This window comes from Natator depressus, chromosome 6 (genome assembly GCF_965152275.1).
Source record: "Natator depressus isolate rNatDep1 chromosome 6, rNatDep2.hap1, whole genome shotgun sequence".
Lineage (NCBI taxonomy): Eukaryota > Metazoa > Chordata > Testudines > Cheloniidae > Natator > Natator depressus.
Window position 1 is genome coordinate 74,694,190 of NC_134239.1, and position 13,283 is coordinate 74,707,472.

General features: G+C 40.3%; 1 protein-coding gene across 1 annotated transcript in view; it reads right to left on the reverse strand.

Annotated features, from left to right (window-relative positions):
- Positions 1 to 12,657, reverse strand: part of RYR3 (ryanodine receptor 3) — a 577,606-nt gene extending 564,949 nt beyond the window's left edge. The window contains exon 1 of the mRNA XM_074955741.1: positions 12,488 to 12,657. Within this exon, the coding sequence (XP_074811842.1) occupies positions 12,488 to 12,634 (147 nt within the window). The 5' untranslated portion in view covers positions 12,635 to 12,657. The remainder of the gene's footprint in view (positions 1 to 12,487) is intronic.
- Between the last annotated feature and the right edge of the window lie 626 nt (positions 12,658 to 13,283).

A 13,283-nucleotide genomic window follows, 5' to 3' on the forward strand; every position in this document is an offset into this window, starting at 1 on the left:
AAGACCAAATATTGGTTAGGCTACAGTTCCCCTACTATCATGGTTTCCTGGGGTTATGCCTCTTTCAAAAAGCATTTGGCTTTGTAATTCTTTTTAAATTGGGCCACACTTTTAGTATCTATACTAAGTCTTCACAAGAGACTTCCATCATTATCCAGTGACATTTGGGAATATCCATTTTTTATATCAGGGTACAGAAATGAGAGTGGAGGGTGGTCCATAACCTTTAAATTGTGTCCTGTCCTTGATTTTAATGCATTTCTTTATAATCCATGTCAGGTTTTATTATTCCACACTAAGTCTTCCCTCACCACCCCCTCGTTATTTTTTTTTTTTTTTAGTCTGTTCCCAATGCACCTGGCAGCATTTGGAGATGACCATAGCATTGTCATGGGAACGGAGCAGGAGGCAATATTCACAGCTGGGTTTCGATATGAATCATACCCAGTTAACATGGCAGGGGATTAGTGAGAAGCACTGAGATCAGGCAATCCACTTGCTGCCTTCTGTGAAATTGTAGGAATGTCACGGACAAGCTCTCGTTGTTTGCTTAGGGTGAAAATCACCACTGTGCAGAAGGTGGGACGTAAGTAGTGCATATGCCTTGTATGGGCTCTCTGCACAGGGGGAGGGGAGGAAATTTCATTCTAAAAGTCCTAAGTCAGTATTTATTGCTCAAACTTCTATTTCAATCAATAGGACTTTTGACTAAGTTAGTAGCTAAAGAGGCCCTAAAGAGGAGAGAATGACCTGAGCTTGGTCTGGCTGAAACAATTAAGTATCCTCTTATTTATAAATGTAAAGCTTTGCTCATCTGCTTGCTCTTTCTCTACAGTGGTTTGTCAAGTTACCTGTCAAACTTGTTGCCCATTAATCAGGCTAGAAACCGTACACATTGGATGGTGAATAGTTGCTTCTTCCATTGGGAATCAAATCTTAAAGCACAGCTATAGACAATCCTCTTATTTCATCCTGAGGGAATATATTAGATTCATAATATTTTATATACAGATTTAAAATGTTAGATTATTGAAAGTCTAAAATGGGGGGAAAGGAGGACTAAAAGCATACAGGATGCTGGCTTCAACTGAGGCTAGGTAGCCTTGTATTTTTTTACCTGATACAGACTGACCCAATTGGAGTAGACTTGCAAAACTGCATCACATCACTGATTCATCAAGTGCAGTGTCCTGCAGTGGTCAATACTGGAAGGTTAGGAGGAAAGCAAAAGATGCCATTGAATACAAAGTTGTTTACTGGCAAAATGAAAAATCCTGCCTGATACCAGGCAGGATATCAGAGGGGGGGTAGGATAGAGGAGGGGAAAAAGTGTAGAGTCTTTGGTTTTAGTGATCACTATGTAGATTTCAACACAATGAACTTCTGTGTGATGTTGCTTCATTTCCTTCATAGGAAGAACTGGAATTATGGTCTATTGTAAATCTATACTAAAGTACCTTTAAAAAAAGTACAAATTATTTTTTGAAAAGCACTTCAGTGATGAGTCAATACCAAAACTCTACATTCAAACGCCCCCTGAATTTTGAAACATCCAAAATCTGAATATTGATTTTGAACCTAGTTGTGGCTAATGCTCATATGTAATTAGTGGGGCTGTCGATTAATTGCAGTTAACTCACGGGATTAACTCAAAAAAAATAATTGCGCTAAAAAAATTAATCGCCATTTTAATCGCAGTGTTAAACAATAGAATCCCAATTGACATTTATTAAATATTTTGGATGTTTTTCTATATTTTCAAATATATTTACTTCAATTACAACACAGAATACAAAGTGTATAGTGCTCACTTTATATTATTTTTATTACAAATATTTGTACTGTAAAAATGACAAAAGAAATAGTATTTTTCAGTTCACCTCATACAAGTACCATAGTGCAATCTCTTTATCATGAAAATGCAATTTACAAATGTAGATTTTTTTTGTTACATAACTGCACTCAAAAACAAAACAACGTAAAACTTTAGAGCCTACACATCCACTCAATCCTACTTCTCGGTCAGCCAACCACTAAGACAAACAAGTTTGTTTACATTTACAGGAGATATTGCTGCACACTTCTTATTTACGTCACCTCAAAGTGAGAACTGGCATTCAGTCACATGGCACTTCTGCAGCTGGCATTGCAAGGTATTTACATGCCAGATATGCTAAACATTCGTATGCGCCTTCATGCTTCAGCCACCATTCCAGATGACATGCTTCCATGCTGATGATGATCATTACAAAAATAATGCATTCATTAAATTTGTGACTGAACTCCTTGGGGGTTGGACTAGATGACCTCCTGATGTCCCTTCCAACCCTGATATTCTACGATTCTATGAACTGTACACCTCCTGATCTTTTTTACCCACATTCTGCCATATATTTCATGTTATAGCAGTCTCAGATGATGACCCAGGACACGTTCATTTTAATAACACTTTCATTGCAGATTTCACAAAACGCAAAGAAGGTACCAATGTGAGATTTCTAAGGATAGATATAGCACTCAACCCAAGGTTTAAGACTCTGAAGTGCCTTCCAAAATCTGAGAGGGATGAGATGTGGAGCATGCTTTCAAAAGTCTTAAAAGAGCAACACTCAGATGCAGAAACTACAGAACCCGAACCACCAACAAAGAAAATCAACCTTCTGCTGGTGGTATCTGACTCAGATGATGAAAATGAACATGCAATGGTTTGCACTGTTTTGAATAGTTATCGAGCAGAACCCGTCATCAGCATAGATGCATGTCCTCTGGAATGGTGGCTGAAACATGAAGGGACATATGAATCTTTAGTGCATCTGGCATGTAAATATCTTGTGACGCTGGCTACAATAGTGCCATGTGAACACCTATTCTCACTTCAGGTGACATTCTAAACAAGAATCAAAGAATCATAGAATATCAGGGTTGGAAGGGACCTCAGGAGGTCATCTAGTCCAACCCCCTGCTCAAAGCAGGGCCAATCCCCAACTAAATCATCCCAGACAAGGCTTTGTCAAGCCTGACCTTGAAAACCTCTAAGGAAGAAGATTCCACCACCTCCCTAGGTAACCCATTCCAGTGCTTCACCACCCTCCTAGTGAAAAAGTTTTTCCTAACATCCAACCTAACCCTCCCCCACTGCAACTTGAGACCATTACTCCTTGTTCTGTCTTCTGGTACCACTGAGAACAGTCTAGATCCATCCTCTTTGGAACCCCCTTTCAGGTAGTTGAAAGCAGCTATCAAATCCCCCCTCATTCTTCTCTTCTGCAGACTAAACAATCACACTTCCCTCAGCCTCTCCTCATAAGTCTCGTGCTCCAGCCCCCTAATCATTTTTGTTGCCCTCCGCTGGACTCTTCCCAATTTTTCCACATCCTTCTTGCAGTGTGGGGCCCAAAACTGGACACAGTACTCCAGATGAGGCCTCACCAATGTCGAATAGAGGGGAATGATCACATCCCTCGATCTGCTGCCAATGCCCCTATTTATACAGCCCAAAATGCCATTAGCCTTCTTGGCAACAAGGGCACACTGTTGACTCATATCCAGCTTCTCGTCCTTTTCTGCAGAACTTCTGCCTAGCCATTCGGTCCCTAGTCAGTAGCAGTGCATGGGATTCTTCTGTCCTAGGTGCAGGACTCTGCATTTGTCCTTGTTGAACCTCCTCAGATTTCTTTTGACCCAATCCTCTAATTTGTCTAGGTCCCTCTGTATCCTATCCCTAGCCTCCAGCGTATCTGCCTCTCCTCCCAGTTTTATTTCCTCCCCTCCCCTCAGTGTATACTCCTCCAGTGTATCTACCACGCCTCCCAGAAGCAAACAGCATTATCTCCTGCAAATGTAAACAAGCTTGTTTGTCTGAGTGACTGGCTGACCAAGAAGTAGGAATGAGTGGACTTGTAGGCTCTAAAATTTTACATTGTTTTGTTTTTGAATGCAGGTGTTTTTGTACATAATTTTACATTTGTAAATTCAGCTTTCATGATAAAGAGATAAAGACTACAATACCTGTATTAAGTGAATTGAAAAATACTATTTCTTTTGTATTTTAGAGTGCAAATATTTGTAATAAAAATAGATATCAAGTGAGCACTGTACACTTTGTATTCTGTGTTGTATTTGAAATTAATATATTTGAAAATGTAAAAAACATCCAAAAATATTTAAATAAATGGTATTATTGTTTAACAGCGCGATTAATCACACGATTAATCAAGATTAATTTTTTAATCACACAATTTTTATTCCCTTTTCAGGCTTAGTAATTAATTAATTTGAAAGTAATTCTTTCCCAAATTAGAGATATTCTGATTTTTTTTTCAAAATGAAAAAAAAAACTCAGAATAATTTGAAAATTAGTGACATTTCATTTTCTTAATTGATAAGTTATTGAGTAATAAATTCATACATTTCTATTTTTACTTTTCCCTGCTATTGGTATAGTATAATATCTAAGCGAGTGTTTGTTTAATTAAGTTACTTTTAGGATGATTCCTTATAACTTTGCTAAACATTAAGCAACTTGTCTATGAAATAGGACATGTTTTAACTACCTACTTGAAGTTATGTTAAATGGCATCTATGTTTATTCTTTAATACAATAATTCCTAGGGTCCTTGGAAAACAAATATTCTACAATTAGGTGCTGTGCAAGATTTATTATTCCAGATCAGATCATCAATCCATCAACTCCAATATCAGATTCTCTGCCCATGAACCATACCTGATGCCTCAGTAGAAGGTGGAACACTGAAATAATACATTGACTGTACACTGTTGTGTGGGTGGGTGGGAGGATTTTCCTTTTTGACCCTAGAGTCAGCAGAGCACCTGCCTTAAAATTGAATAATTTCCAGGGGGGAAGGGAGGAAATAAAGCTCTCGTGGGTAGTTCTCAAATCATTACCTAAAGTACAATACGATGAGAAACAGTAATGTTAAGTGATCAAGTTAAGGTTGAATAGTGAATTTCCTTTCTTATTCATTCTTACATGTGAGTATTAATTGAAATATGTATGTAGAGAAATTGACTTCTAAACTCTGAAAGAACCTTTAGTCACGATTTCTTGTATTTATAGTATTTGTTTAGCAGTGGACAACAGCAACCCTATTTGCATACACACACACACACACACCCCACACACATGTAGAGGTGAGATCCATGTTATAGTCTATGAATACAGTTTGACTTTAGCATGCTTCTTTTATTTTTGTTGTTTGTAGTACCATAGTGCCTGGGAGCCTGAGTCATGGACCAGGGTCCTGTTGTGCTAGGTGCTGTACAAATACACAACAGAAAGACAGACTGGACCCAAAGAGTTTACAGTCTAAGTAAGACTGCCTCCCTTGGTTTCTGCCCACTAATCTATCTTTCCTCCAGATGAATTATAACATTTCAAATACAGCTGAGCAAATAACTGATTGTTTTTGGTTCATAGGCCAAACTGAAAAATCCAATTAGTTTTGAAGTGAACGGTTTTTTTAATTCTTGCTGAAATGAAAGAAAAAATTGTTGGGCCAAACAAACATTTCAAATGTTTCAAAAAAAAAAAATATTGCCCAGTTCTATTTCCAAAACATTAACCAACTTCAAACAGCTGCCCTCTTATTAAATCACATCATACTGAAAGGTTTCCTCCTTCCCCCCCAACCCCATTGTGGAATTTCCTCAAAGAATTAAACCTGCCTGAAGCCCAAGATTACTGCTGTCTGGACTGACACAATTCAACCCTGGAGCAGTGGCAATTTTCTATATGTAAGAATTTAACAGCTCTGAAGGCTCATATTTCAGGGTTCTCCAAGGCTGGAAACAGGGGGCTTTACACAGTTTGAGAGGGATGATACTCAAGTTTCCAATGCCTTGAAAAGAATTTTAACTAATAGCAGAAAGGCTGACTGGATGTCACAGTTCCACAGGATTGATGCTATGGCCCCAGCTTTGGAATAGTGTCTAAGAGGAACCCCTGCAGTATGCCAGGCCCCCCAAGGGTCTCACTCTTCCTCCAGGGCAAGTCATGTGGCTTCACTGCCTCCTTAGACTGGATCTCTGGGTCTTCAGAACTTGTGCTTCACACAATGAGCTCTGTTCAGCAAGTCCAACTGAGATAGACTCCTAATGGAGACTTGTACACTCTTCAGGGATTAATGCACCTCAACAAGCATTTCCAGTGACACACTCACAAAACTCTAAGGTTTATTCGTTAACTGGAACGCAGCTTAGGAAGTCCTTAGGATAGTATACAGAACTGAAGGTTAAAGTATAGTCCATTCAGGTTAGCCCCGAGCCCAGCCAAGATGTAGTGAACCCCTTGTCTCAGTCTGACTTCCTTTGTCAGACTCCAGGGGAGATCCCCAACTCCTTCCAGCAGCCAGCTCTTACCACCCACCTCATATCTCGCCAGTCCTTGGATCTTGAACTGGGGGTTGTTGTTCAGCTCCTAAGGAGAAGCGGGAAAGTCCATATTCCTCTGGGTCACTGGTTGCTAGGTGTCAATTTCCTGGCAATTGAATTTGCCATTGTCTTCTCAGATGCTCCACTGATATAGAGACTAAGACCCTGACAGCTAGGCAACACCCACACCTATGTCTCTCAGCCTGCCCTGTGAACAACCAGTCCTTTCCCACCCCTCTAGGTAACAATGCACCACATGGGGAAACTGAGGCACATACAGGATTCATAAAAATATTACAAAAAATTCCTACCTTATCACCTCAGATTCCATCAGAAGCAACACTGACACTGTACTAGGGTACATGCTGTGCAATAGCAGCACTGGTGAAGTCAATCATATGTCACAACCATCCTCCCACCCATAATAGGATGTAGTCTGGTTGCAAGGACATTTTCCTATATCAATGAATCAGTATGAGTCATCAATTTCTTGGCTGCTGAATAGCACAGCTGATGCAGTTGGAAATTTCCTTTTGATGACCAGATTAGAAGATTTTATGAGTAGGATTTTGTGTGAAGGATACGTTAAGGGACCTGGAGAGGTAGCTCAATGGGTGGGCAGAAATAGGAGCAGCTGGGGCAATACTATTTGGAGGGAGGGATGCGCAGGAGGTTGAGTAGCTTGGTGCAAAGAAGCAGATAGAATTGGGTGTTGTTTTTGTGGTAGAAACCAAAAGGGAGGGGGAAAGAAGACTAGAAAGTGGCTGGGTGGAGGTACAGTAGTGTATACTGATAGAGTATCTTTAAAGTTAGAAAATACCAGAAATAAAGTCTAACAGTTAATGGAAGACAGAAGAGTTGGACTTTATATATATATAAAATAACAGAATATATATAAAACTCTACAAAGGAAAAGGGTTATTTGTACAACTGCTAAAAACTGTGGGAGCAGGAAAAGGAAGGGGAAATATATAGCTCCTGTATAGCCATAAAAGGGCTATACAGGAGCTAAAGGAGCTGTGGGAGAATTCCACTTCATTTGGTCCTACACTCCTCCCCACCCTCAGAAGGCCTGGCATAGGGGTTTTGTTGGGGTGGATGCTGAGAGTTGGAGGGGGCACTCTTGTAGTACTGGGTGCTATGGTGATACTGGTCTGCTGCATAGACCATATGTAGCTTTGGGAATGCTGTTAATAACCAGAGAAGCTGCTCTAACTTACACTGGGAGCTGTTTCAGCCCCTGCAGCATTCCATAATCGGGGGAGCAGAAAGATGACAAAAGCCCGCTTTATCTCCTTTCTCTCAGGCTGCCCCACCTGTGATGTGCTTCCTCATAGCCCTATGTCTGTAACTTCTGGGTGCAGCTTGCTGAAATCTTCAGTTATGAGACTGACTGTTGTCAAAGACCTCTCCCTAGTAGTCAAGCACTTCTGAAATTCCTGGGTACATCCCTGCTCAGAGATATCAAACTGGTTAGCAAGGTACGAGCAGCCACTCTGTCATATGGCGAATCAAGCCTCTCATATCTCTGTTAAATATTTTAAAATGGAGACCAGCCATGCAGGAGTGAACAAAATAATTAGTATGGAATATGAGATATTAAGCTGCTCTGTGGCAGATGGATTGTTTTAATGTTTCATACTTACACTGCAGTATCACCAGGGACGCAGATCTGATAAGACTACATCTGTTAGGCTTATCCAAAAGGAATGGTCTTTACACAACATTAATCAGGAGCAAAGTGTAATGCTATAGTATACTCTTTAAAGCTATGGTTATTTTTTCTAATAATAAACACTGGCTAAACTTGGCTAATACCAAGAGTTAGAGAAGGTCTAAAGTACAGTACATTGATTCTAGATATTAATTTCTTACAACTAATTCGGAGACTCATGTCCATCTCTCTTTCTGCACCCGGACAGTGGAAATCTAGCACTTGATATTCAAGAGTTTAGGTGGGTAAATGTGCAATGATCTTGACTGGGAGCTGTAATTGTACATCCAAATAATTAGTGAGATACATGAAAGATCACTATTGTGCACAATTATTTCTACTATGTGCAACTAGCTATGAAATGTGTACAACATGTACCTGAGTAAACTTCTGAAAAATCAGCCCCAAGTGTTCTAGCCTAGATCGCGGAGTGAAACCCTTTAAATAAAATTCTCCTCCCATACCTTCTTTTTTACAAATAGAAGACTGCTGCACTCACAGTACATTAGATGGAGCAATTTAGTTCTCCTACCCATATGTTCTTATGTAATGGTTGTATTCTGGTGTATTTTTTCTGCAAGCTTCTGAATTACATCAGTGAGAGAAGCCATAAGGGGAGTTGGAGGACAACAGCAACCTGAAGTCAGGAGCAGAATACACAATTAAAAAAATATTGTTCTCTGTCCATAGCTAGAATTTATAATAAGTTTGAGGGAAAAAGGTGTGTATGCATATACACTGTAAGGATCCATGGAAAACAAGGCAAAGTCACTACACTTGGGAAAGAAGAATCACTAATTTTTGTTGTGATCCACCTGTGATTCATTTGGATGGGGAATGGAAATTATTTCTAGCGGCATGAGGTCCAGAAAAATGCCAATGTATTGTACATTAATGTACCATACACTCACTTATCAATCTTACCCCCGCCAACACCATTGACTGTGACCTGGAAAATCAGTTTGGCCTATACTCACTAAATGTGAGTATAACTACTTTCATTTTGTTTCTTTCATCAGTCCCCTGATACAAAATTATTATGAGAGTATTTTCAATGGAGCAACATAAATGCTGTCTGATTCAACACATTACCTCATATTTGGTTGGTTTGGAAACAAGAAGAGTGAGAAAGAAGTTTAGAAAAAAAATTGAACGGATAAGAGTCACAGGCAATCTCAATCACAGCAGTAAAATCAGTGCTGAGGATAGACTTAACTGACAGTCTCTCACTCACCAACCCACACTGGCCAACAGTGAGTTCTTTCCAACCCTTTCAACACATAATAATGATAAATTATGCTGTTTCACATTATTTATACACAGTTTCACAGAAGTGCATGGTGCTTTACACACACAAGTGGTTATAATCTGTTACCCTTTCCTGTGGTATGTTAGAAACAAAAGGGTATGGGGGAAGGGCTTTGGAGGACAGAGGTAGATTGTGAGATACACTTGTTACGTATCAGATGTTTGTTTTGCTTGCTCTCTTCACATACGTGTCTCACACACACACAAAAATTACTGAGTGTCCAGAATAAAGGCTGGGGCAGATGTCATTAGCTGAAGACTAATTTAAAGAAGAAATTCCCAAATATTATCAAAGGCAACACTAAATAAATCTCAAAAGATGAAGGTTGTAGCAACTGTGTAACTGTACAGACCAAGAGGAAAATACATCTTCATCCTTAATGTATAGTCCATCTTCAAAATGTTTAGATAATAGCTGGGAGGGAGGGGGGGAGAAGAGGAATGAAGAGTTACTGTTAAATTAGTAAGTCTAATTATTTATTTCTGTTATTCATATCACTTAAAGGCCCCAGTCAGCTAGGTACTGAACACATACACATAGAACAAAAAGACTTCAAGCTCTTTGGGGCAGGAACAATATATATATGAAAAAGGTGGACAAATTTTAGAAATGAATACAGATATTACTTCACCCATTATTGAAATGCAGCCACTTCTGTGTGGGAAGGTTGTAGTCTTAAAACGATACACAGCTAAACTACAGAACAGATTGTCTGGAAGTGAAGAATACCATATCAATTGAAAAACATGGGAGATTCTGCTTTACAAAAGCAAAATGGAATTTTGCTCGACCAACAGAGTTAAAACAGCTGCTCTTTAAATGCCATAGAATATTTAAGGCTCACACATGATCTGATCTTCTGTTTTATGTGTCATCCTAAAGGAGACACTTCTAGTGCACAGTGGCCCCAGCGCACTGGGCTCCTACACACTCAGAAAAAAAAAAAAGACTGTAGGTCCAGTTTTCTGATTTAGATGGATGTATTCAGTAGAAGATTCTATTCTGAAGAAAGTCTGTGGAACATTCAATAGGTGATTCCAATCCTGGATGAAAGAGTTTTGGTCTGGAAAAGATTCCAATAGGCCATCCAATTCCACAGAGAAAAAAAAAGTGCAATGAATAGTTTAATAAGAATTGCTATGCTGTGCACATCCATGAGTATAATGTTCAGGCAAAAGAAGGTGTAAATAACATAAGTTTTTATGGCTCTCATCACTGGTAGCAGATTATCTAATAAAATGATATCATTCCCTGTCAGTAGGCGAGGGCTAGAAAGGGTCTAACAGCAAGTCCCACTTCCTTGAATGGGAAGCCAGTTATGTGGAGAGGAGACAGCAGCAGCTGCTGCATTTGTGCCCTGCAAGGAGAACACGGGACTGCAAAAGGAGTAATCATAGTCCTGACAAATGAAGAGGAGCAGCTTTCTTCCCCTATAATGTTCTCTAGCGCCAAGGAGAAGAAACACTCCTCTACAGCCTCCCCCCTCCCCCCATGCGCTTAGCACTTCATTCTGTCTCAGCTGGAAAGGATCACAACAGAGTCCCCCTGAACAGCAAGAAAGGATCACAGCAGCAGTCACTGCCATCTCACATGGCAGACAACCCAACTGCACAGGGGCAAAGCTCTTCATGTTGTTACTGAGGAAGGGTGTTCTGTGAAGGAATCATCTTAGAAAGTGAAAAGATGAAGGACACTCAAAAGATTTTCTGTCTGAAGAGCACCTTCTCCCCAAGGCTGAGGTATCCATCAGGCACATCTTGGGAAAGAGGCACCCCCTCAAATGGCAGCGGAGCGTGAGGGCAGTCGGGGGGAACATAAGAATGGCCATACTGGGTCAGACCAAAGGTCCCTCCAGCCCACTATCCTGTCTACTGACAGTGGCCAATGCCAGGTGCCCCAGAGGGAGTGAACCTAACAGGTAATGATCAAGTGATCTCTCTCCTGTCATCCATCTGCACCCTCTGACAAACAGAAGAACACTATTCTTCAGTGAGACTATCTGTTTTTTCATGAACTTCTCACAGGCAATGAAGTGCCAATGACACTTCATCACACCTAACAGTTTACATAAGCAGTGGCAGCCGCCACCACCCTCCCAGAAGTGATGTGTGGCAACTATCTATTTTGGGTGATGAGCATGTCTAGTCTGGAATCTTAGCTTTTTAAAGTTGTATCACCAATGCTGGGGATTCTCTGTTCTTGAAACATTTTCAGCAATGAATGAGGAGTGATAAGGCTGTGGGAGGAGGGAACACACTTTAACCAACAGGATTTTCCTCCTGTCATTAATACTTTAATACATACTACGCTATCGGTATTGGGTGAAAAAAGGAATTAAGAAAAAGGACTCTCACCACCACCATTAGCAAACTTAATGCATGAACAGTGCTTGCTTAAAAGCCCAAATTGGTTGTCACTAGGTTTGTATAAAGCCTTAAGGAAGAATGGTGTGAGGGCTGTTTATAGAAAATTACATCGGGTGCAGGCTATTTCACTAATTAACACCTCCTAGCCAAAGAAATCCTCCTTCCTTTTAAAATAAACCTCCTTTAAACTGAGAAAATATCCCAAGACGGTTCTGGAGTATAATGCTCCCCTCACAAAAGTGTGTTGCTGCCTGTGTTTGTGTTAGAAGAGGGTTACCAGGGGGCATTCTTGCCTGGTTTATTCATCATTTCAGGGCTCTCCCATCTGCAAAGCTTCTGTTAATGTCAGTGAAATCTAACCTATACAGAAGTTTCAGAGGTCAGATATTTGGCATGCACCATTTAGAAACCCAAGTACAAAGTTGATAGGGACGCTTCAAACACATACAGATTACAACGGAAATAGGTCTCCCTATACCAACCTGGTACCAGACAAGCTATTGAGCAGATTTAATTCAGAACCCACTGAGGCTGCCCAATGCTATTACAGCTCATATTCTAGCATTATATTTTTACTGACTAAATCAAGCCTCCCACTTTGCAAAGCCAACACAGAAATAACATTTCATTTTTAATGCAATATAGCAGGAACAGACACAAGACACACTAAAACAATCTACTGCATGACCCAGAAAAGCTGATACTCACAGTTCGCAGGAACTGTATTTCATCTTCCCCTCCTTCACCCCCTTCAGCCATGGCTCTTGAGGAGTCAGCTCTGCTAAGACTCTGATTGCCTCCACTGGCAGCTTGCTGTGCTCGGTACAGCTCCTCTTCTCCTATCGGTATTAGCATATAGCTAATCCACAGCCATATAGGGAGCCCAGCTAACTCCACTGCACTGCAGACTGTCAGTCAACCCCCTCACTGCCAGAACCAACTGCGCCGCTTCTCCAGTTCCACAGCAAACAATTCCTTTTCTTTCTGTCTGTCTCTTTGCCCCCTAGAGAAAAACCTATTGTTAAGGTATTGCAGAAAACATTCTATACATCAGTAGTTCTCCCCCACCACCCCTTATCAATGCCCGTCCAGAACAGCATTAATGGTGAAGTGTTAATAAAAGCAAAGCTCACACTTCCGTTTTCAGAGATTAGGGTCTACAGTTTTGCATGTGAACGTAACCAATTCAGCAACTCTGGACCTATTGACTATACATCAAAGGATGGGAATACAGATCACATAGCATGAGCTGATTTTGACAATGGATTCTTCAGCCTGTTCACATTAACTTCTATTTATTGCTTCTCCGCATAAGCAGCTGAGAGTCTAATTGGCAAGACGATTTAATGGTCTAACGCCACTACATGTAATTGTTCATCCTGTCTCTTTCAGTCAGAGTCATGCTATGGACTGCAAAGTTTTCATCTGAAGCATTCTGAAGGTGCACTTGAAACATGTTATTAGTGGCTCATATATATATTTCAGTTAAAAAATGATAAGGTAC